This window comes from Talpa europaea (assembly GCF_964194135.1).
Source record: "Talpa europaea genome assembly, chromosome: X".
Classification (NCBI taxonomy): domain Eukaryota; kingdom Metazoa; phylum Chordata; class Mammalia; order Eulipotyphla; family Talpidae; genus Talpa; species Talpa europaea.
The window spans coordinates 49,998,586-50,024,904 of NC_140081.1; the positions used below are offsets into that span (position 1 = coordinate 49,998,586).

Below are 26,319 nucleotides of genomic sequence, written 5' to 3' on the forward strand. Positions count from 1 at the left end.
CTTCTGGCACCATGAAATTTTGCTTTTGAATCATGGGCATGTAATAACACAACAGCTTCCAGTACTAAATAGCTACTAAAGAAAATGTATGATAAAAGTTTGTTATGAAAAATGTTTTACTTACCAAGACACCACTGACAAGAGACACCTCAAATATGATGGGAAGAAGATTAAACACTAAAGCACTCAGGACAAAACTGATACCCCTTGTCCCTCTGTCAATAGCCTTCGATAAAGCTCCTGTCTGTCTGCTCAGGTGGAAAGCCAGATCCAGGTTGTGAAGATGGAGAAAGACATTTTTGGCTATTCTTCGGATAGAATTTTGGGCTACCTTGCCAAACACTGCATTTCGAACTTCATTAAAAAAGGCAGCTCCAGCTCTTGATACACCATCTAACATAACAATATATTCAAAAGAAAAAATGGGTTATAAAAGCATTGGAATCAGGAACGTAAAAATGGTAGGGTTTTATTCATTATGTATAATGAATGAATATATCACAGAACATTTACACTAAAAGAAATCTAGAAAGCACATAGCCTAGGAAAAACCAATCTTTCCACCAACCATGGATCCCTGTAGGTATTATTTTCCCCTACAGTTAGGGTGTATTGATTTTTCCAATAAAGTACTTTGAATAAATAGCAGCCCGTATGGCCTTATTGTGAATAAATGTACAGTATCTGTGGAGGTTTTTTGATGCAACTCAGTTTCCCCAAATAAAAAATGATAAAATTTAGATCCTAAAAAAGCTAATGCCTTGACAAAGGCATGTCCATACTCAAGTCTCTGAGTCTGAGAGAGACCATTCTAATGCAAGGGAACATAAAGCATCATGTTCTGTTCACTACAAATTGTAGATTTGTACCATGGCTATTGAAAATAATTTGACAAAGCATTAATGTACATATATTGCTATTTAGCTATTTCTTAATTAACAGCTAACAAAGACAAGAAAGCAGCTTTGCTGAATAAGTATAAGATATAAGGATTTTAACTATTAGAAGTGATTTCTATTAATTTAATGTTTTGTTTAATGTTACTATTTTCTAGCACTTGGAAAATGAGACTTGTTAGGAAGTGTTTGAAAAGTAAATCACACAATGAATTTTTAGAAGACTTCATATCATTAAAAAAAACCTTTCACATAAAATGATAAACATCCAAAATGCTAAGTTGTGTTGGTGGTGAAATATGATACTCAAATATAATGAAACTCCCTTGAAGAAAGTCAACACCTGTAGACAGATTAAAGAATCACACATACAGCCAATCAGAACTGCCGTTGCCATGGTTGCAACTGTATTTGGGGCATCACTCAGGTTCAGCATGTTTCCCGACATCTGGTTGAGGCTGTCTACAGCATATTTAAACATGAAAGGAACCACAATATTCAAGGCCTAAAAACAAAAACAGCAATTACCCACCAAATGCAAAGTATTTATTTATAAAAGTACAACTATTTAACTTAAATTGGTATTTATGGGAATGTTTAGATATTAGCCATTTACTAGTATTAGAATGATTTTCTCAGTTTATACAGAAAAATTCTTGGCATTTGGAAGAACTGTCATTTCAGGATTCCTACCTCACGCTGACTGCCATGTTAATATTCATTTATAAGTCTTGTGCATTAGTCAAATGTTCTTGTCTCCACGAAATCATCCACTCAAAATGCTCCCTCCATTATCTGAAATTCTACAGAGCTCATAATATTTACAGTAAAGCAGTTTTTATTATAGTTCTTTGTGTATATGTTTTCCTTTCTTTAGGAAAAGATCCTTGAGGATCTATATCACATTCCTCTTTTTGCCTCATCCATGCTGAGTATACTGTTTTGTGTATAGTAGGTATTCAATAAATATATGTAAAAATGTGTTTACCAAAATAATGATAAAATTGAAATTATATAGCAAAAAGGATCTTAAAAATAAATTACAAGTATCTCTGGCTGATTTACCATTGGTGGGAATGTGACAGATCTATTTGCCCCACAAAAAGATTCCTTTGCTTTAATACCATACAAGACAAAATCCACTGAATACCAAATTAAGCTTTCAAAAACCAACCTATTTCTCCACGAGAATGCATCTAAAATATGAAAATTAGTCATTCACATTTCATATTTTCTGCAAAGTTAGAGTATCAAAAACAACAATCATCATTTAGATAAAGGAAGTTGGTTAGATAGACAGCCAGTTTTCTTTTTTGAAATTAATACACATTAATATGAAAACAATTCTATAATGTTTAACAGAAACACTGAAATTCCAGATCTTAATTTTTCATTATAATGTCATTCATCTTTGTTAAATATAAAGGATCTATTGCCAACAACCCTACTTTAGCTACAAGTGATGACAGGGGCTATGAAAATCTTATGAATCAAGATTTCAAAGTAAGGTATACAAGTGTCTTAGCAATGAAGTAGGGGCTCTAATATCCAACAATATCATTAAAATACACTGCAGGGCCTCCCTGGTGGCGCAAGGGGTTAAGATGCAACCTATGAAGCTATCCATAGCTGCTGCAGCAGGAGTTCGATCCCCAGACAGGGAGCTGACCCACATAGCGCAGCAGACCTCTACTGACTCGCCTGCTGCTCCCCCTCAGCAGTGTATTTCAGTCAATCTGCCTGTTTCGTTCCCCACTCTGTCTCTGGTGAATCCTCTCATCCCCTGCACCTCTGGCCTGTACCCCAGTTCTTGTATGCATAAATAAATAAATCTTTAAAAAAATACACTGCAAATGTTGGGATAATGTAGGATAAATTGCTTGAAACTTAAGATTTCTAATTTCCAAAATATAATCTAATGGAACAGCAGGTTTCAAGTAGTATAAATTTGTCAATGCTGATTCCCATAAAACCTCAGGCTCTTGCTTCTGTTTGAAATGGTCTCCCCACCCTATCTACTTCTCTACCTCTTCATTCTTCAAAACCCACTTCGAATCTCGTTCCCATCATGATGCCTTCTTGGAAGCTTGCAGCCATTTTGGCACTTTCTATTTTCCAACTCCTCTTTTTCATAATTTATATCTCAGTATTTATCATTTTTATTATGTATTTATCATTTACTTCACCTGTATGTGCGCATATATGGGTGTATTGCCTTTACAAATTCAGTGGCAAAGTTTTGTGTGAAATCAAACATTTTGTGAACAAGAGCTATATGAGTCAAGTATGGTGCTAGGTACCTTTCACAGAAGTGAGAGCGGCATCAAATAACAAGTCCATGTAATGGGTATTATTGCAATAGTTAAGGAAACTCAGGTTACATGAGGTTTAGTGATTTGTCTGGTAGACAGCAGAACTGGAATTAAAATCCAGGTCTGTCTTGAAATTCAGAATTTTTTCTGGTGTACCATAGCCATATCAGCAGCTAAGGCAGGAGCCATATATCTTACTTCTTTTGCATTCAAAATGGGTGCTCTTAAATGCACTATTTATACTACCTACTGCTATAACTATATTATAATTAATTTAAATAAATTTGAGCACATTCCAAGTTTTCTACATAATAAGGTCATATCCCCTCGCTTGCATTCCAACACACTTTCTTGAGTGGGAGGAAAAGTGATAGTTATAACTAGCACACAATTTTCATAACTGTCAATTATATCTATGCCAGTCAGTGAGTGGTGATTGAAAGTAATGTGTCACCAAGGAAGTTGTGCAATTTTATTTTCTTGAAAATGTGTTTGGTTTTGGTCAAATTTGGGCTCATCCTTGTGTGTAAAGGATATGAATGAGAACTGTCCTGTATTTTTTATTGGCAGAAAAAGAGCAGTCAGCACAGTGCTAAGAACATAGCCCTGCCTCTAATAATAATTGTTGATTACTGTGAGTTTTCCCTTAAAGGTAATATTTAAAAGGAAATGAAAAGAAATGGAAAAGACTATTACATTTAGATTTTTTATTACTATATATATGTGGGTTCCATTGGCCTTAAGATATTTTGAAAAATGGGGGCTGGCAAATATTGGCTTTCCTAATATTCTGCCTTCAACAAAACTAGATTTAAACCATGTAAGATAAATGTGAATTAAAAAAAACAATTTTGAAGTAATTATAAACTCACAGGAAGTTGCACAAGTAGTGCAAACAGACTTGTAATCCTTTACACCCAGAATCTCCTAATGATGACATCTTATATAGCTGTAGTTCAATATCAAAACCAAAAATATACACTGGCACATTTTTGTAAACTAGATTACAGAACTCACTCAATTTTCTTTTTTTTTTCACATTTTATTTAAATTTTATTTTTTATACTCCCCATACAATTACAACCCCTTATTTTGACCCCAATACCTCCCCTCCCCGCCCCCCACCCCCCATAGAGTGTCTCTGGTTCATAGTTGTTGATTTTGATTTTTTCTTTCTTATAGTTATTCTTTTTCCTGGTCCCTTATTTAAGTTTTCTAGATTCCTGCTATGAGTGAGACCATACGGTATTTTTCTTTTTCTTTCTGGCTTATTTCGCTGAGCATGATCCCTTCCAGCACCATCCATGTTGCTGCAAATTGCATGTGTTTATCTTTTTTGAATGCTGAGTAATATTCCATGGTGTATATGTATCACATCTTCTTGATCCAGTCATCTATTTTTGGGCATTTGGGTTGTTTCCAAAGCTTAGCTATTGTAAATAGTTCTGCTATAAACAGGGGTGCAGGTGCTCTTTGGAATTGATGTTTCTGTGTCCTTTGGGTAAATACCTAGGAGTGGAATTGCTGGATCATATGGAAGCTCTATGTTTAGTAGGTCAAGAAATCTCCACAAAGCTCTCCATAGTGGTTGGAACAGTTTGCACTCCCACCAACAGTGCAGGAGAGAACTCACTCAATTTTCACTATGTATTCATGTGTGTGGATTGTATGTGCTATCTATATAGTTCTACACAACTTTATTCCACGTTTAGGTCCTTCGACCTTGTAACCACCACCACAATCAAGACACAACTTTCTCATCACTACAAAAGAATGCCCTTGAACTAGCTCTTTATAATCACTCCCACCCCACCTTGCCCCACTCCAATCGCTGTCGCCTGGCAATAAGTAATCTGTTCTTAATCTCGAAAGCCTAGTCATTTTGAATATATTATACGCACAGAACTATACAGATGCAACATTTTGAAATTGGTTTTTTTCACTCAGCATAATACTCTTGAGGTTCATCAAGAATGATGTATCAGTGAAATAAGTCAGAAAGAAAAAGAAAAATATCAGATTGTTTCACTAATAGGAGAAATATAGGGGAACCAAATAAGACATCAGGGGAAAAAATAACAACACAAAACACAACACAACAAAACAAAAACAAACAGATAATTATAAACCAGAGACATCCTGCAGGGGAGGAAGAGGGAGAGGGATCAGAGGGAGGGAGGGAAGAGCACAGGGGACTGTGGTGATGATGCACAGGTGCATTGGTGAAGGAAATTCTATGTGGACTACACCTGATGGGGGGCAGGGGTGGGAAGCAAACATTGTTTAAAAATGAACAATGATGTAAAAAAATATATAAATAAAAATTTAAAAAAAGAATGATGTATCAGTAGCTCATCTCCTTTCATTGCTGAATACTGTCCGTGAATGTGCCAGAATTTATTCAACCATTCACTCCTCAAGACATCAAGACATTTTGGTTGTTTCTAGTTTGGGGTTATTATAAATAAAGATGTTGTGAACATTCCCATATAAGTTTTCATTTCTCTTGGATAAATGCCCAAAATGTAACTGCTAAGTAGTACGGTGAAAATTTACACTGAACTTTTTAAGAAACTGCCATACTCTCAGAGTGTCTGTACCGTTTTATAGTCCCACCAGCAAAGTATGACTGATCCAGTTTATCTGCATCCTCACCAACATTTGATATTATCACTATTATTATTTTTTATTTTGAAACCGTTTTAAATAGGTGTAGAGTGATACCTCATTTTGGCTTTAACTTGTATTTCCCTAATAGCAATGATGTTGAAGATCCTTTCATGGGCTTGTTGGCTAACTGTATCTCCTCTTTGGGGAAACATCTGTGCTTGTCTTTTGAACATTTTATAGTTAGATTGTTTTTTGGTTTTTGCTGTTGAGTTTTAAAAGCTCTTTATATATATTCCAGACATAAGCCTTTGTTAGATATGTGATTTATAAATATTTTCTCCCAGGCTACAGCTTTTCTTTCATTTTACTGAAGAGCTTGAATGCCTTTCCGACCTAACAGTAATGAGAAACCTTTCCCCCTGGAGTCAGTGGAGGCTGAGGTGAGAAACTGGACCTTCATTCCCACCTGCAGTAATGATGCAGCACCTAGTCCCTATTGGAGCAGCATCACAAGAGGCCTGTTAAACAGAAGATTTAAAAAAGGTTTGGAGTCTCATAATACAATACACAAAATATCCAGGTTTCAATGAAAAACACTCATCATACCAAGAACTACTAAGATATTGACCTGAATAAGAAAATAGCAATAGACACAACGTAAGAACTACTTGCCAAAAGCAGCCATAATAAAAGTGCTTCAAGAAACATTTATGAACATGCTTGAAGCAACAAAAAGCAAATTTAAGACATTAAAAAAAAAAAACAAAAATTTGGAACTTGGAAAAAAAAAAAAACCAAAAACACCAAATGGATGGGCTCTATGACAGAATGAAGACAAAGAATCAGTAAACTTGAAGATAAAAAAAACTGGAAATTATTGACTATGAACAACAGAGAGAAAACAGACTAAAACAAAAGTACATAAGACTCAAGAACCTATGGAACTATAACAAAAGTTCTATCATTCCTCTTCGGAGTCCCAGAATAGAATGGAAAATATGGAGTTAACAAATAGAAATACACAACGATCAATGAAACAATTCAGAAACAAATACACACACAACCACATATATACATACACAATAATATAGCCTACATATTATTAACCTAATATATTTTACCTATTATAGTTTATTTTATATGTGCACGTACCTATAACGTATATACATGCATACATACATATATGTGTATGTCTGTGTGTCCGTTTGTGTGTATAACTATGGCATAGAGAATAAGGGCTCCCTAATAGCTACATGTACTAATCTCTGGAAACGGTGAAGACTATACCTTCCATAGCAAAATGGACATTGCAGCTGTGATTAAACTAAAGAACACGAGCTGGGTAAAATATCCAGGATTATCTAGGTAGAGCTAATGTAATCAAAACAGTACTTACAAGAGGACGGAAAGAGGGTCAAAATTAGGAGAAAAGAAAAGGCTATAGAAGTTGAGAATCAGAGCAGAAAAGATTGAAGCTGCTACAGACTTTGAGGATGGAAGAAGGCCATTAGCCAAGGAATGTGGATTGAATTCTAGAAGCTGAAAAAGAAAGCAGACCCTTCCCTAACAGTCTTGGAAAGACTAGCTCTGTGAAATGTCTTTATTTTGATCTAATGAAACCTAATTTTGGGTTTCTGACGTTCAGAAATATGGGGTAATAAATCTGTGTTGCTTTAAGATCCTAAAGTGGTGATACGTTGTTATGGCAGCAACAGGAAACAAAGGAACTTCAAAGGGAAGAGTGGATAGACTCAGTGTAGAAAAATTGTACAAAACAATGAATCTTCACCTTGAAATCACAGACAAGCATTAACTCAGAATGAACTACAGACTTAAAAGCAAAAGGTGAAAATATAACTTTTAAAAGAAAACACGGGAGAAAATTTTAATGACCTTGAGTTGAGTAAACAGTTCTTAGACAAAACAACGAAAGCATAATTCATAAAGAGAAAAAAATTATAAACTGGAACCTTTCAAATTTAAAAACTTTACTTCTATATAAGATTATTAAGAGAATTTAAAAAACAAGCTACAGATTAAAAATATTTGCAAATTATAAATCTAAGAAAGATTTCACATCCATAATATATGAAAAACTCACTAAATTCAACAGTAAAAACAAACAGCTCAACTAAAAAAAGAAACGAACACTTGAGCAAACGCTACCAAAGTGGACATATGGATGACAACTAAGCACATGAAAAAAGATATTCAACATCATTAGCCATTTAGGGAAATATATTTTTAAATCACAAGATACAACTATATGTCTAACATTACCAGGAGGTAGCAAAGAATTGAAGCAACTGGAACACTCACACATTGCTTGTGAGAAGACAAAAACATCCATTCTGGGAAAAAAGTTTGGCAATTTCTTATATAGCTAAAAATATACTTACCATGACTTAGCAATTTCATTCCTGGGTATTTATCTTAAAAAAATGAAAACTCGGGCCTCCCCGGTGGCGCAGCGGTTGAGCGCTGGGTTGCGAAGCTGCCCGCAGCCTCTGCGGCGCCGGTTCGATCCCCAGCTGCTCCCCGGCCACTGGAGGAGGGTCCCACATGGCACGCAGACCTCTCCTGCCGCCCGCTGCTCCCCTCAGCAGTGTACTTCGGTCCTTCTGCCTGCTCTGCTCCCCGCTCTGGCTCTGGTGAATTCTCTCACCCTCCCGCGCTTCTGACTGTACCCAGTGCATGTATAAACAAAACAAACAAACAAATAAATAAATAAAGCATGCCTCTATAAAAAAAAAAAAAAAAAAAAAAGATTAAAAAAAAAAAAAAAAAAAATGAAAACTCAGGTTCACACAAAAACCTGCACCTGAGTGCTTATAGAAACTTATAACCACACCTCTAGTTATCATTGCTTAAAGGTGGAAAGGAAACAAATGTCCATCAGTGGGTAAATGAATGAATAAACTCTAGCACATCCATACCATGGAATACTACTTGTCAATAAAAAGGGATAAACTGATACATTCAACGACATAGATAAATGACAAAGGCATTATGCTGAATGAGAGAAGCCAGTTCAAAAGTTTATATGTTGAAAGATATCATTTATATGGCATTTTCACAACAACAAAACTATAGAGATAGAGGATAAATTAATTAGGGTTCTGGAGAGGGTAGGTCTACAAAGTGGTTATACAAAAGAAATTTTGGGGATGATGATACTTTTCTATATCCTGCCTGGGGCAATAATTACATGAACATATTTATGTGTTAAAATCATAGAAATGATTACCAAAAAGAATATGTATTACTGCAAGTATACTAAAAACAATATTAAAAAATAAAGCCAGGGTCTCGGGTCATACCAGCTCTGGCTCCCTAAAGTCTAGGCTGGAGATATCTAAAAATAAGGATAGATGATACTATTTCAATCAAAATGGTCTCAGTATTAAGTTTCATCCCACTGTGTCTTCTTAAAAGCTGAGAAACCGGTGATTTTTACTAGATTATAATTAAGTGACAAAAGGTATGTTTCATCTGTAACTGCAATGCACCCATTAATTTAAGCACAAGAAGAAAAAAAAAGGGACTCATTCTCACAAAACATTTTTCTTTCCTAGATCAAAAGCTTAAATCACATACATAAATAATCTGCTAAGCTCCTGAATTTTCATAGACTAATACACTATAAGAAAATTGAATTGATTTAATTTTAACACAGTAGTCTACAATGTGTTAAAATTACTGAAGAACAGAATTAAGGAAAAAGCAAAATCATGATAAGGACAGACTAAAGGTATGCTGTATCTAGATGATGCCAAAATTACTGGTGAATATGGTCACTTCGCTGAGGATCTCAGAATCCAGGTTAATATCAGAGGGAAAGATCTTGTACCTTTAAAACACAAGCAATGTTGTAAACCAACATTACCTCAAAAAAAAAATTCAGATCTTAAAATGATTTTTCCCTACCTCAACATGGAAGTAATGCCTATATCATGTGAGGAACCCAATTCCTTCAGTCTTTTTAAAACCTAAATTCCTCAATAATCAATCTCTTTCATTCAGGGCTCCTACATACTGCTGCCAAGAGGGGGCCAATATATGTGAACAGGTGAAAGAGAAGTTTGTTTCTTTGTTTAATTACCTCTCTAAATCTAAAAGGGTCAGAAGGAGAGAAAAAAAATAAAGAATACTAAAAGGAGATTTTATTAGCAAGGCAAAATAAGAAAATAAAATTGGACAAAATACCTAGACAATTTGAAAAAAATCTTTCCAGAAAAGAGGAAGAAGAAACATTTCTTAATTCATTCTATGAGGCCAGCAATTCTCTAATACCAAAATCAGACAAAGACATTATAATAAAGAAAAACTACAGACCATTCTCATAAACAAATACAAAATTCCTCACCAACATATTAGCAAGTCAAATCCAACAATGTATAAAAAGAATTATACAACATCTGGGCCTCCCTGGTGGCACAAGGGGTTAAGATGCAACCTATGAAGCAATCCGCAGCCCCTGCAGCACCAGTTCGATCCCCCGCTAGGGAGCTACCTACATGTTGCAGCAGACCTCTCCTGACTTGCCTGCTGCTCCCCTCAGCAGTGTGTTTCAGTTGATCTGCCTGTTCTGTTCCCCACTCTGTCTCTGGTAAGCCTCTCACCTCCCCCACCTCTGGCCTGTACCCCAGCTCTTGTATGCATAAATAAATAAATCTTTTTAAAAAAGAATTACACAACATGAACAAGTGGAATTCATTCCATGTATGTACGGCTGGTTCAACATTTGAAAATCAATTAATGTAACCATCATATCAACAGGCTAAAGAGGAGATATATGATATCGATAGATGTTTAAAAGCACATGTCAAAAATCCAACAGCTATTCACAATGAAAACTCCCAGCAAACTGGGAATAGAGGGGAACTTCCTCAACTTGACTAAGAACATTTACATATATTTAGATATATTTAATTGTTTTTTTTTTAAAAAAGAACATCTACAAAAACTCCTAATAGCTAACAAACACTTAATGGTGCAAAACTACATGCTATACCCTAAGATTGGGAAAAAGCCAAGGATGTCCTCTGTGAAAGACACTTATGAAAAGGAAAATACAAGCCATAGATTGAGTGGAAATATTTGCACATCTATCTTACAAAGGACTGGTATGCAAAATATACAAAGAACTGTTAATATTCAATAAGAAAATGAAACACCCAATTAAAAAAGGCCGTAAGACCTGACAGACATCTCACAAAGGAAGATAAACCAGTGGCAAATAGCATATAAAAAGATGCTCAGTATAAAATATCATTAGGCAATTTCAAATTAGAAAAAAAAGAGACACTGCCAAATACCTATTAGAATGGCTAAAATTCAGTATACTAGACAACACTAAATGCTGACAAGGATATGGAGTAACAGAAATTATCATTCACTTAAAAAAAAAAGAAACAAAAGACAACCAAAAACAAATTATCAATCATGGCTGATAGAAATACAGACTGGTACAGCCACATTGGAAGAGAGTTCACAGTTTCTCACAAAACTAAACATAGTTTTACCATATAATCTAGCAATTGCACTCCTTGATAATTACCCAAATAAGTTGAGATTTATGTCCACAGAAAATCCTGCACGTGAATGTTAACTGCAGCTTTACTTATAATTGCAAAAATCTGTAAGCAACCAAGATGTCTTTCAACAGATGAATGGGTAAACACACTATGGCAAATGCATACAAAGGGTTATTTTTCCGTAATGAAAAGAAATGAACTGTCAGTTATAAAAATACATGATTAACTCTGAAATTCATATTGCTAAGTGAAAGAAGCCAACAAGAAAGGTTTACCAAACTATATAATCTCAACTATATGACATTCTGGAAAAGGGTAAACTATAGACAGTAAAAAGTCAGTGGTAGTTAGGGTTTTGGGAAGATGACAGAAAAGGATGAACCTGTGAAATACATAGGATTTTTAGGGCAGTGAAACTATTCAGTATGATTATCTTCAATTTTTTTTTTTTATAGAGGCATGTTTTATTTATTTATTTTATTTGTTTGTTTGTTTTGTTTATACATGCACTGGGTACAGTCAGAAGCACGGGAGGGTGAGAGAATTCACCAGAGCCAGAGCGGGGAGCAGAGCAGGCAGAAGGACCGAAGTACACTGCTGAGGGGAGCAGCGGGCGGCAGGAGAGGTCTGCGCGCCATGTGGGACCCTCCGCCGGTGGCCGGGGAGCAGCCGGGGATCGAACCGGCGCCGCAGAGGCCGCGGGCAGCTTCGCAACCCAGCGCTCAACCGCTGCGCCACCGGGGAGGCCCTCAGTATGATTATCTTAACGGAAGATACATAACACAATTTTCCCAAATCCATATAACTATACAACATAAAGGGTGAATCCTAATGTAAATTATGATCTCATTTCATAAGAAAAGGTATGTTATATAATTGGTTCATCAATCTTAACAAATGTACTACACCAATGCAGGATGTTAATAATAAGAATTCAGTGGTTCTTTGTCTAGGGGAGAGGGAATATAGGAATTCTCTGTACTTACTGATCAATTTTTCTGTAAACCTAAAAGTTCTCTAACATACAAAGTCTTTTAATTAAAAAAATACACCAGGGTATAAATCATAATTCTCAACTTAATTAAAAGCTTCAAATAGCATTGTTTCATTTAAAAAAGTATTTTTCAGGAAATTTTAAAGAATGGAGGTTAAGTAAAATATATGAATCTTTGAAGCTACGTATATCAAGATAGTAGTTACTAGAAAACTGAAGCTCCTCCATGAAGCCTTCTCTAAGTGCACAATTATTGGAACTCCCATGTGGCTTCATTTGTGACTCCCTTTGGCATTTATGTTATATATTTATATAAAATCATTATTTGTATATTTTTTCCTTTAATACACTGCAACTCCAGGAGGCCAAACACCACATTTTATTCATTTTTGTACTCGCAGTTGTCTAGCACTATACCTTGTTATTCAACAAATGTATGCTCAATCCATATTGCTACAGTCCACTAGCATGGTTACCAAATTCTAGTCAAACTTCATTTATACTATTAAGATTTATTTATTTTTTATTTATGCATACATGAGCTGGGATGTAGGCCAGAGGTGAAGGGGTGGTGGTGAGAGGATTCACCAGAGACAGAGTGGGGAGCAGAACAGATGGATCTAGGGCCTCCCCGGTGGCGCAGCGGTTGAGCGCTGGGTTGTGAAGCTGCCCGCAGACTCTGCGGTGCTGGTTCGATCCCTGGCTGCTCCCCGGCCACCGGAGGAGGGTCCCACATGGCGCACAGACCTCTCCTGCCGCCCGCTGCTCCCCTCAGCAGTGTACTTTGGTCCTTCTGCCTGCTCTGCACCCCGCTCTGGCTCTGGTGAATTCTCTCACCCTCCCACGCTTCTGACTGTACCCAGTGCATGTATAAACAAAAAAAACAAACAAACAAATAAATAAATAACATGCCTCTATTAAAAAAAAAAAAAAAGAACAGATGGATCTACTGAAATACACTCCTGAGGGGAGCAGCGGGAGAGACAGGAGAGGTCTGCTGTGCCGTGTGGGTAGCTCCCTGGACAGGGATATAACTTGTGCTGCAGTGGCTGGCTTCACAGTACTGAGACTAAACCCCTTGCGCCAGAGGGAGGCCCCTCATTTCTACTTTTAACAGATTTATTTTCTTTATCATATTTTTGACCTAAAATATCTAAACTTACTTATTTTTAACACACATATTACATTTTACTACATGCCAGACACTGTTCTAAGTCATTTACATGTTAATTTATTCCTCATAACAAATCCTATCTTACCTATTTTACAAATTAGGAAACTGAGGCACTGAGTTTAAGCAATAGGCCCAAGTTTAAGGGTTAGTAAGTGGCAGAACTCAGGAAGTCTAACTCTAGAGACTATCTACCACGGATATATATTGTACCTTAAGATACTGATATATACTTCACTGACTTTAAGGTTTGAATAAATTGAAAATAAGGTTTTTTCTTGAAAGGTCAGTCATTACTATAACTTTGCCTTATTAAAACAGATTACAGTACAGTAACAAACTGAAGAGGCTTCTAAGCTATAGAGAGATCCTATACTGAATGGCAGTTTTTGTGGCTGATCTTTTTTTAGTTATCCTGCTTTTCCCCTTGATGTTACACCATTTTATTTACCATTTATGGCTACCAGTGTGTCTAAAATGTCTTCATCCTCTTTTCAATGTATTGGAATTGGAGCCAAGCTTAGCAGAATATATAATAAATATGGGGCAATAAAGTTCTGTGGAGCGTGGAACATATACTTACGTTTTGTTACAACCAATGATACTGCATATACACTGGTTTCAGGAGTGAATTCTATCAATTGAGGCTGTGAGAAACCTGATCCACAGATAAATCAGGCATTATCATATAATTTCTGCTAACTTCACAAGAGTTATTATGTTGTAGCACATACAGATGTCTAATGATAATGCTATAACACCTGAAACCTATATAATCTTATAAACCAATGTCTTCGATTTAAAAATTCTTGAAAAGTATTACATAAAGTGTCATAAAAGTTGTCAATGAACCCCCAAAAGTACTTAAAAATCCTCGTAATATTTCTTAGTTATAGCAAAACAACAATGCATAATTGTCCTATTCTTACCTTTGCACTACCCAAAAATCCCAGGGAAATGGCAACTCTAGCACGTAGATCTGGCCTGTCTCTGGGCCACACATAAGAAAGCATTGCTTTTATGATTTTTTTAGTGTCAACATCTTTTAACTGTTGAAAGAGAGAAAACAAAGCAGTGAGAAACATGTCATTTCAATTATAACTACATTTCAATAACGTAGAATTATATAAATATTTGACAAAATATGAAAATATTACATATATAACTTTTATTCTAAATCTAACATCAATAATTTTCAAACTCAACTATTTTGGGGAAATAGAAACTACTTCAATTGCTTTCACTTATTTCTCATGTTTTTTACTTTCAGCTACAGCCATCCTCACATTTCCAAAAAGTTATTCAGTGGGGGAAAGAGGAAATGTACTCATTATACATGTATTTATTATACATTAAGCTAAAAACATTACATAAAATTTAAGAAACATTTTGATCTTTGTGGGTCAAAATCTTTATATATATTTTAGGTTCTTTAACCATGTATTTATTTAAAATAGTTTATAGAGCCCTTAAGCTCAAGTTCAAGATAGAGCAATTATACTGACAGCATTTAGAAGCAGTCTTGACATTTACTATACAGAATAGAGGTTGCATTATTAAAAATTTCAACAAAAACACAATTTTCCAGTTATGCTTAATCTGATCTAAGTCCATTTTATATTTTCCCCATGTTCCCAAGGCAACATTTCTATTAAAACTTTTGCTTTAATTTCAGCTTTTAGGCACAAATTATGAAGAAACAAACCGATACTTTCAGAAAGTCAAAATAAGATCAATACATATATATATATATATATATATATATTTTACAAAACTACTCTTTCATTACAATTGGTGAAATAATAAACAATTTAAAATTTGAAGTATTCAACTTGTGGAAAAGGTATTTAAAAGAATAACAAAATAAAAAAAGCAAATGCTCAGTTAGTAAAGGTGTATGGAAAACGGTACTTTAATACACTGTTAATAGGAAACTATATTGAGACAATCTTTCTGGAAAGCAATTTGGTATCTACCATAAGTTTTTAAAACAATTCTGCCCTTTGTGTCAAGAATTCTACTTCTGGGGCTTTATGCTTACAAAAAAAATTCTTGGAATATTCTCTAAGAATAATCATTTTACATCCTAAAAATCTCTTGACTCTACCTACTTCTTGCATTTCTACCAGCAATCTAATACAAGCTATCATTTCTGACCTAAACCACTACAACAACCTCTTAACTAATTTCCCTGCATCCATTCTGATACCTGTCCAATTAGTACAGCTGGCGATCAGCTACTACCCCAGCTTAAAACCTTTCAGTGGGATGTTATTAATCTTAAGATAAAGACCAAAGTCCCAAGGTTTATGAGGCTCTGCTTGGCTGGCCACAAACTCCCTCTTTAGCCATGTCTTACAACACTGCTTTCCATTATCATACTGTACAGGCTTTCTTTCAGTTCCTCAAACATGTTGTAATTCCTCCTGCCACAGAGTCTTTGCACAATCATGCACTCAGTTCAGCATAATCTCTCTCTCTATGCAATACCAACCTGCCCCGTAATGTCTTCTAATTAAATTCCATGGAAGTTCAAGCAGCACTTCCTCAATAAGGTTGTCCCTAATCCAGTAAGGAACCTTGGCAGTATTCTCTCGCAAAACAGTATCCCTTTTTTTCAGAGTATCCACTTAAGCTATAAACTACATCAATATACAGTATTGTGATTATTTGATTAACATCTGCTCTCCTGCTAGAATTTAAATTCCACGTGAATAGTATCTGTATTCTGTACTCATTGTTGTAATCTAAAACTAAATATCGTGATTGACAAACAGCAAATTACCAAATTACCAACAAATTAATTACTGAATATGGAATGAAAAAATTAGCTATAAGGATATTTATTCTTATGCTGCTTTAATAGAAAAAAATGGAAATAGCCTAAATGAATGCCTGTAACAGAATATAGTCATCCAGAAATAAATACAATCACAAACAGAGAAAAACATGTTAAATGAAAGCAGAGTACAAAAAGCTTATTTTCCACGGGAAAAAAAATGAGATATGCATATGAGTTTATACATGCACCAAATGGATCTGGAAAGCAATACCCCAAAAGTGTTAACATCAGTAACTATGAATAGTTGGAATCATTGATGACTTTTTTTTTAAAGGATAATTTTTTAATTAAACATTTATTTATTCTTATACAAGAACCAGGATACAGGCCAGATGTGCGGGAGGGTGAGAGGATTCACCCAAGACAGAGTGGGGAACCGAACAGGCAGACAGACCGAAATACACTGCTAAGGGGAGCAGTGGGCGAGACAGGAGAGGTCTGCCCTGCTATGTGGGTATCTCCATGGCCACCGGGGGTCAAATGGGCACTGCAGAGGCTGCGGACAGCTTCACAGCGCTGCGCTCAACCGCCTGCACCACTAGGGAGGCCCACTAATGACTTTTTTACAGCCTTCTTATTTGCTTGTATTTTCAGTAGCTGACATATAGTAAGAAAAAATTTAAATTCATTTTGAGGGAGAAGAGTTACATAATTTCAAGTATATCTGCACAGCAGGAATGGAGGAAATTGTCAACATAAGAAACAGGACAACACATTATATAATACTGGGTAGTTTCATATTATAAATACTACCCCTCCCACCAAGACTAGCAAACTATTTTTCAAATCTCTTTTAGTCAGTTTAATGACAGAAATAAAACTGTTCACATTGTACCAAAGCATAGGCCTACCTTCCTGAGCTGCTTTTATTAAATATCAATAGATGGCAAAAACATGAAGTTTCGAAATATTTTACACACAAATATACATGCTCTCATAACTGGTAAGGTTTTTTTTTTTAAAGGGAATAATGCAGTATGCAATTTTCAAATTCATTCCCATTTCACATGTTTTGTCTTATTTTTTACGATGGAATAATGGCCAAAAGGCCCTGTTTCTGCATATCTTTAGAAACACACTCTCTGTCAAAACTTTCTATAATACACCCCAAAATTTATTCAATAAGGACACAAAGAAGCTATGGCTAAGAGCAAGAAAATTATTTTAGTTGGCTTAATAATACATAAAATGTTACCACTTCATTCAAAATGCATCCAGAAGTTGTGTAATCATGCATTATGAGTCCACTAAGCTGTAAAACACATGACTTCAGGTATAGTTCAGATAAACTCTAACATTTGAAAACTAATATATTTTCCTAAAAGTAGAGGTCAAATGAGGCACTTCAGAGACTGAGTCACATTGTTAAACCATTTTAAACCAGCTACTTCCTGCTGTACTAGAATTAAATAAAATTTGAGGCCTCAATACAGATTCTGAAAGATAATACACCTTATTTTAAAATCACCACAGTTAGTTCATGTTGGACACCCAATGGTAACAGTGAAAGACAAAAGAATTATTTAAAGTAAAAGGAGACCAGTCACAAGCTTGAGGCTAAATATGACATCTTTCATATCAACTAATCTTTTCAATTCAAACTAATCACAAATAGTATACCAATTCTTTTTTTTTCTTGAAAGAATGAAGATACACTTTTTCTAAGACAAACTTCCTTTTTTTTTTTTAAAGATTTATTTATTTATTTATACAAGCACTGGGTACAGTCAGAAGCGAGGGAGGGTGAGAGAATTCACCAGAGCCAGAGCAGGGAGCAGAGCAGGCAGAAGGACCGAAGTACACTGCTGAGGGGAGCAGCGGGCCGCAGGAGAGGTCTGCGCGCCATGCGGGATCCTCCTCCGGTGGCCGGGGAGCAGCCGGGGATCAAACCGGCGCTGCATGAGCCACCGGGGAGGCCCAAGTATACCAATTCTTTTAAAGATGAATTCTTAAAGTATGGGAAATGTAGGAAATCGTCAAGGAAAATGACAATATATCGGGTTATTTTATACCAGTGTATGAAGAGTAATTATAGTGTAGGGGAAAAAAACCCCCAATGATTTAAGAAAAGAAAGTTCCTTCATTCTTAAGGGTCAAAATTCCTTTTGATATAATGGTTTTAAGTCTCATTTGCACAAAAACAGAAAATATGAACTACTTTAACTTCTCTGTTTATCATTTTCACAGTAAATAGAATTTACAAGTCATTTTAAAAAGACAACTGTGATAACTACATCATTACAACAAAAGCTCTGTAAAAGTAAACACTATGGAAATATCATTTATAAGCTTATAAAAGTTGCGTGAATCCACTTTATTCTGTGCTAACAATATATATAATGTGGTCTTTTTGCTCTAGCTAAATAACCTCAAATTTAAAACATAAAACTGACATTTTATGCCTCATTACAATGTAAAAACTAGTACTGTGTTAGTATAAAGAATAAACATTTTTAGGAAGGTCTCAACTATATGCTGGAATTAATTAGCCATAATTAAAGAAAAGCAGTTTGATTCAGAAAGAAGGTAACAAGGGTAACAAAAGCTAACAAAGGGTAACAAAAGAATGAATTCAAATTGGCTCATTGTGTTTTTTTTTCTAGAAATGAGTTTGAAAGGAAAGGTTTAGAAACATCAGAATTGTCAGAGATGAAAGTTCAAGAAAACAAGCTGTACCAAAAGAAAAAAGGAAGAAGAAATTTAACTAATAAAAGAAACAAAACAAATATTTATTCAACTAATGAATTAATTTATCTGTCTGTAAACACACAAGGAAAATTCTTATTAATATCCTAGAGATACACCTAATACTTGATTTATTAAGTCATCAAAGAAAAAATGGTTTATGCTACAAATGAGATGAATTTGTATCCAACAGCCAATTTAATAATTTATAATATAAATATAAATACTGAGATGACTGATACTTGCATTAGCCAAAGAATTCTCTATCCCAAAGAAAAATCAATAGGAGAAATGAAATCAAGATCATATAGCTGCTTAATAATATATGAAATGAGAGCTAGAAAGGTGCTTGTTTATGTCTTCCAGGTATTCCTGCCCACTGGTCGGTGTGGGCACTCATTTCAACAAGCCTAGAGACTCATTCCTTTATTTCCCCAAACCCCAACACTCCAAATTGCTATTTCACTTATTCCAATTATATCAGGATTTACACCAAAGCTCTCTGATTGCTCCAGAAAGTGCTAATGTCCCTTTTAATACTACTAAATTCTGGCAGCTTCCAATCAATAAGGATATGTTTCTAACATAAAAAAGAGCATGTCAAACAAAGTCTGAAAAGTAATCTTTATGTTAAGTTCTGCATTATTTGTGTCCTTTTACGAACACAGGATCAATTAAATTTTACTAAGAGATGTCTCTTCAAAAGAGGCACATAAAAAAAAAGTTTAAATCCTTTCAAAATCTAAAGATTCTATTATAAACAAATAATTCCTTAATCTGTTTTTTTTACTGAAGTACTATTGTTTTACATCCTTGCTAGTGTTTTGACAGTATAGGATTTCCTCCCTCAGATGTAGTCACCATAGCAGTCCCACCACCAAAGCACCCATTGTCCCCCACCATAGTCCACTGTGCTGTTACCCCCTCCTCATCCCTTCCTGTCCACTTCAACTCCGGATGCCTCAGATCCATGGTCAGCTTTCAAGGGTGGATTTTAAAGTTTGTTTTTATCTAACCTTTTGTTTGGTTTATCTATATTCCACATTATAAGTGACAGCATCCAGTATTTATCTTTCTCATTCTGGCTTGTTTCACTTATCTAATACCTTCCAGCTTCATCCATGTTGCTGCAAATGGCATGAGTTCATCTCTTTTGATTGTTGAGTAGCATTCCACCATGTATATATATACCACACCTTCTTGATCCACTCATTTGTTTTTAGACACTTAGGTTGTTTCCATATCTTGGCTATTGTCAAAAGTGTTGCAGTGAACACAGGAGTGCAGGTTTCCTTTCAAATTAGTGTTTTTGTGTTCTTTCTGTGGAGTTAGGGTTTCCGTATAATATCATGTCATCTGCAAATAATGATAGTTTTACTTCTTTCCCAGTTTGGGTTCTTTTGATAGCTTTCTCTTGCTTAATTCCTCTAACTAGGACTCCCAATACTATCCTGAATAGTACTGGTAAGAATGGACACGCTTGTCTTGCACCAGATCTCAGTGGAAGTCTTGTACCAGATCTTAGTGGAAAGTTTTTCAGTTTTTTCCCACTGAGAATGATACCTGCTGTGGGTTTGTCAGATAGGTTCCCTTTATCCCCGTTTTTCAAGGGTTTTCATCATAAGTAAATGTTGAATCTTATAAATGCTTTCTCAACATCTACTGATATGATCATGTGATAATTTATTTTAAAGATAGGAGCTTTCAAATTGAAAGCTACCAATTGAAACTACCACTTCTTTTATAACCCTTTACTATGGCTACACTGGTTAAACATGATTTAAACATTTCCTGAACAATACTATTAATGCTGACTAACAGTTGTTATGAACATTCAAGTATAAATGCATAAAAACTACAGTACAAATTTCAGTTGATTTTAAGGTAAAATTATACAATTTGCCACAGTGATAAAATTTCTACATGGTGGATTGGATGTTCTGATGTTTAAACTGATAAGTTTTTGGATAGAAGAGACTGTTTTGTTAATTATTGCATTTATAATACTTAACATAGTTACACACAAAGCAGTTATTCAACACATATTTTTTTTAAGAGATTGTGAAATTTATTTTCTAAAGCTTTGTGGTGAGTTGATAACAACCCAAGTTTCCTCTGATTCTGTGGCATGCTACTTTCAAGTAAAAGACATTGCCATTCTGGGTAAGCAACAATCTAGCTACCTATCTCATACTACCCCAGAAGTAAAAGAAATATTTTCTTACTGTGCTAAAACACTCACAATATAAAACTTATAGTTTTAATAATTTTAAAATGTACAACTCAGTGGTATCAAATATATTCACAGTGTTGTGCAATCATCACCAGCAGCTCACCTCTAGAACTTTCCCATCACCCCAGAAGGAAAAGTTCTTAAATATTGCCATAAGCCTGAGAAAGTCTCATCTATATAATCATGCTCAATTCATATGGTTTTGCATTAGAACACCTGCACTTACGTGGGTCAATTAAAATATTCTGGAATATAATCTGAATATACTTATCTTCCATGCAAGTACCATCATTCACAAGAATTTCTAGTTACTTGTTATTAGCTCTTACCCCTTCTTTTGGGTCTGTGTGGAGTCCTCCTCCAGCATGACCATGCCAGCATGTCCTCTTTTCAATCTGCGGCCATGCCTGGAGAGCCTAGTTGAAAATAATACCAAGTAATCCATTATTAAGTCTTACAGAATTTCACATTTTGTAAAAATCTGACTTAGTCTAATTTAATGGAAGTCCCCAAAACACATTCAGAAGCATAGCTTTCAGCATAACATAGTAAAGGCAAAACACCTTCAAAGCTAGTTTACAGATAAATTTATGCAAAGAATATTGAGATACAATAAATATTCATCAGCAGTTACCTATTCTTAAATAGCTTTTAAAATTAACATTTAGGACCTCCCCGGTGGAACAGCGGTTGAGCGCTGGGTTGAGAAGCTGCCCGCAGCCTCTGCCGCGCCAGTTCGATCCCCGGCTGCTCCCCGGCCACCAGAGGAGGGTCCCACATGGCGCTCAGACCTCTCCTGCCGCCCGCTGCTCCCCTCAGCAGTGTGCTTCGGTCCTTCTGCCTGCTCTGCTCCCCGCTCTGGCTCTGGTGAATTCTCTCACCCTCCCGCACTTCTGACTGTACCCAGTGCTTGTATGTATAAATAAATAAATAAATCTTTTTTAAAAATTTAAAAAATTAACATTTAAAAGATTTAATTTGTATTACACTTTTATTGGACTTATACCAGCTTTCTTATTGTCATTTGCCACTATAAAACTATAAATCTGTTATTCTGTCATTGGCAAGCAAAGTATAATACAGTTAATTAATTATAACCTATTTGATATCCAGGTGTATACCTTTTTTGCTTTACAATATAATATAGTTCGCTTTATGCAATTGATTCTTTGCCTATTATTCTGGCTCACATTCAGAAACAATGCATTTTTTTTTAATATCACAGTCTATCTTGTGCTATAGTAAACACATATTTCCCCTGTCCTATTACATGGTAAATATTTACGATTAGGGATAGTATCTCTTATCCTTGTATGTCCTATAGCACACATCACCATGTGTTGAACATGGACAGAGTAAGTTTCAATGCTTTTTAGATTAGCTTACAAAAACAGAGATATCTATAAACGTCCCAACTAGCCTTAAAAGCCAGCAGCTCACCTATTATAATTTTCTTTTTTTTTATAGAGGCATGTTTTTTATTTATTTGTTTATTTGTTTGTTTTGTTTATACATGCACTGGGTACAGTCAGAAGCACGGGAGGGTGAGAGAATTCACCAGAGCCAGAGCGGGGAGCAGAGCAGGCAGAAGGACCGAAGTACACTGCTGAGGGGAGCAGCGGGCAGCAGGAGAGGTCTGCGCACCATGTGGGACCCTCCTCCGGTGGCCGGGGAGCAGCCAGGGATGAACCACGTGGCCGGGGAGCAGCCAGGGATCGAACCGGCGCCGCAGAGGCCGCGGGCAGCTTCGCAACCCAGCGCTCAACCGCTGCGCCACCGGGGAGGCCCAATTTTTAAAGCACCTTAAGATTACTTCTCCAATTAGGAAAATATAAAGACTAAATCATTTGATGCTATATAAATTAACGAGATAGTAAAAATTAGGTTTAAAATTTAGGCTTGCAAAGAAAGCAACACAGAGATGTTAATCTAATTAACATAATCAGTTAATCTAATTAACTGATCAATTGCAGATCAGGGAGGGTTCCTCTCTTTATTACAACAGGACACCAGAGAGATCCATGCATCTGTACATCTAAAAGTGGGTAAACTGGGGCTCATGTAAGTGACAGAGCTAGGAGAAGCAGACAGCCAAGTCACCATGTACATTCAAGGGTCCAGAGAAGGCAGGCAGGGCAGAGACAGTGCAGAGCCCATGACATTGGCCCAAGTAAATATCAGGGAGATGGAAAGATAAAGTACATTAACCAGGGATGTGGCAACAAGAGTACCAGAGAAAGCAAGGAACTGCAGCTTCCCTTCCTTCCCATTCTATTATTGGAATCAGCACCCCAGAGAGTATCAAGCACTGAGTCTCAGTTCCAAGACCCCAAGGAAGAAAAGAAGCAGAGGGGAAACACAGGTGACTCAGGCTCACTGTCCACTGCCCATGGCATCAGATAAATCATTCTACATCTATGCAACACTAGAACCACAGAGCAGTGGCTATATGCACCATCCCGAGTCACAGGTGGTGACATATATAGCAGTAGTCCTAAGGACATCAGTAGTAACCAAAAATCTAAAGCCACAGCACCACCTACTGGTAACAAAAGTATCTAATTACTAAGCTGCTTAATTATAATTAAAGCAAGAAAAGTTAAAAATAAATTAATTTAAAAAACCAAAAAGGTAGTGGACACTCCAGATGTGCAGAGATGACTATAACTTTAACTAATATGAAACCTCAAGCTATGGCATCAAAAAAAGAGAATGCCAGTTCTCCAGAACCAAACTTAAAGACACAGAACACTTGGATCTAAAATCAGACCATTCAAAAGAGCGACCATAAAGAAACTTAGAGAAATACCAAAAAAAAGTAAGTTAGACACAGCAGGAATGAAAATAACTAGCAGAGGTTTATTTACCATAGAGATTGCACTTATAAATAAGCCACTAACAGAGACTCATTCAGTATGTGAACAATTCAATAAATTAGATGAATGTTGCAATAGAAAGCAGTAGAAATAGAATACATCAAATGGAGAAATGGATTAGAGAGCTAAAAACAGAAACCTAGAAATGATTCAGGTGTAGAAGTAGAGAAACAGGATGTAATAAAATGAAGAAACACTGAGAGCTAGCCAATTCTATTTGTAAAGGCAATATAAGGATAATGGGTATCCGAGGTGATGTAGAGAAAAGGGAGCAGAGAACCTATTCAAATGAAAAATAGCTGAGAACTTCACAAACGTGGGGAAGGAAATGAATATACAAGTCCATGAAGCTAACAAAACACCTAACTCTCTAAATGCAAAGGAATCTATATCTAGATACATAATAATACAACTGTCAAAAGTTGATAATAAAGGATACTAAAGGCTAGAGGAAAAGTGCATGTAATACATACAAATACTCCCATCAGGCTATCATCAAATGCAGCAAAAATGTTACTGGCCAGAAAAAAAGTGTAATGACATATTCAAACTACTCAAAGATGAAAATTGCCAGCCAACACTCTATCCTAAAAAGCAATATTTCAGATTTAAGGGGGAGGGAGAAAAAAAATTTCCCAGACAAACAAAAGCTGGATTTCACCATCACTGGGCCTTCTGTATAAGAAATGTTAACAAGACTTTTTCTATCTGAATTGAAAAAAAGAGAGTTCACAAAACTTAAACAAGGCAATAAAAATATAGAAGGAAGCAAAAAGCTGAAACTCTGCCTCAAAACAGGGTATTGAACACTATTTTCAGAATAAAGGATAAATGGAAAGAAACACTAAAAATAATTACATATACTCTAATTTGCTAATAATCTAGCAGTATAAAATAATTTATGACAAATATATTAAAGAGAACAGAAAGGACAGAGCCTTTATAGAGAAATGAAGTTATGAAGATATTAGCAGAAAAAAAGGATTATTTGAGATATGAGACATTCTACACAAGCCTTATGGTAACCACAAAATAAAAATTTGGAGCAGACACCAAGCACACAAAAAGGAGAAACAGGGAAAAAGCAGAGAAATCCATCAAAATAAAATGGAGATAGAAATATAAAGAAAAAGAAAGAACAGAGATAAAGAACAACCAGAAACAAAAAGATAAAATGGCAAGTAGCAAGTCCTAATATAACAATAATGACCCTAAATGAAAATGGACTGAACTCATCAATGAAAAAACACAAAGTGGGCCTCCCCTGGTGGTGCAGGAGATTGAGCGCAGCACTGTGAAGTTGTCCGCAGCCTCTGCAGCGCTGGTTCGCTCCCGGCCAGCTGGCGAGGGTCACACATGGCAAAGCGGACCACTCCTTTCTCGCCTGCTGCTCCCCTCAGCAGTGTATTTCGGTCCATCTGCCTATTATGATCCCCACTCTGTCTCTGGTGCATCTTCTCACCCTCCCACACATCTGGCCTGTACCCTGGTTCTTGCATAAATAAATAAATCTTAAAAAAAAAAAAAAGAAAAAGCACAAAACACCTTGCTGGACTAAAAAAACAAAACCCACCATATATATCGTCAACTAATCTATGATAAAGAGACAAAGAATATACACTGGAAAAAGGAAAGTCTCTTAAATAAATGGTTTTGGGAAAACTAGACTGCCACATGCAAAAGAATGAAACTAGACTACTAACTCGCAACATATACAAAAATCAGTTCAAAATGGATAAAAGACTTGAATATAAGACCTGCACCCCATAAAATATATAGAAGAAAACATAAGTAAAACACTTCATGACATAAATCTTTAAAGATTCTTCTCCAGAATCAAGAGAAACCAAAAAGAAGGTAAACATCAAGGCCTATCTCAAACTAAAAAGCTTCTATACAGCAAAAGAAAGAATAATCAAAACAAAGAGATATCTTACTGAATCAGAGAAAATATTTGCACACCATATGACAGATAAGGGACTGACATCAAAGACCTACAAAGAGCTTACACACTTAACAAAAACAAAACAAACAACCCAATCAAAAAATGGGCAAAGTAACTGAAAAGACACTTCTCCAAAGAAGAAATGCAAATGGCTAACAGGCAGACAAAAAAGACATAACTAATTAAAAGGGCAATGCAAATCAAAACCACAATGAGAT

General features: G+C 35.7%; 1 protein-coding gene across 5 annotated transcripts in view; it reads right to left on the minus strand.

The window, feature by feature from the left end:
* Positions 1 to 26,319, minus strand: part of ABCB7 (ATP binding cassette subfamily B member 7) — a gene marked incomplete at its 3' end in the record, with an annotated part of 92,132 nt that overhangs the window by 21,823 nt on the left and 43,990 nt on the right. For 3 of the 5 annotated variants that reach the window (XM_084259241.1, XM_084259240.1, XM_084259239.1), the window contains 4 exons: positions 21,610 to 21,696; positions 14,450 to 14,569; positions 1,269 to 1,401; positions 125 to 393 (listed from right to left, as the gene is read on the minus strand). In XM_084259241.1, the coding sequence (XP_084115367.1) occupies positions 125 to 393; positions 1,269 to 1,401; positions 14,450 to 14,569; positions 21,610 to 21,696 (609 nt within the window). The remainder of the gene's footprint in view (positions 1 to 124; positions 394 to 1,268; positions 1,402 to 14,449; positions 14,570 to 21,609; positions 21,697 to 26,319) is intronic. The other 2 variants (XM_084259243.1, XM_084259242.1) reach the window with 1 other exon arrangement.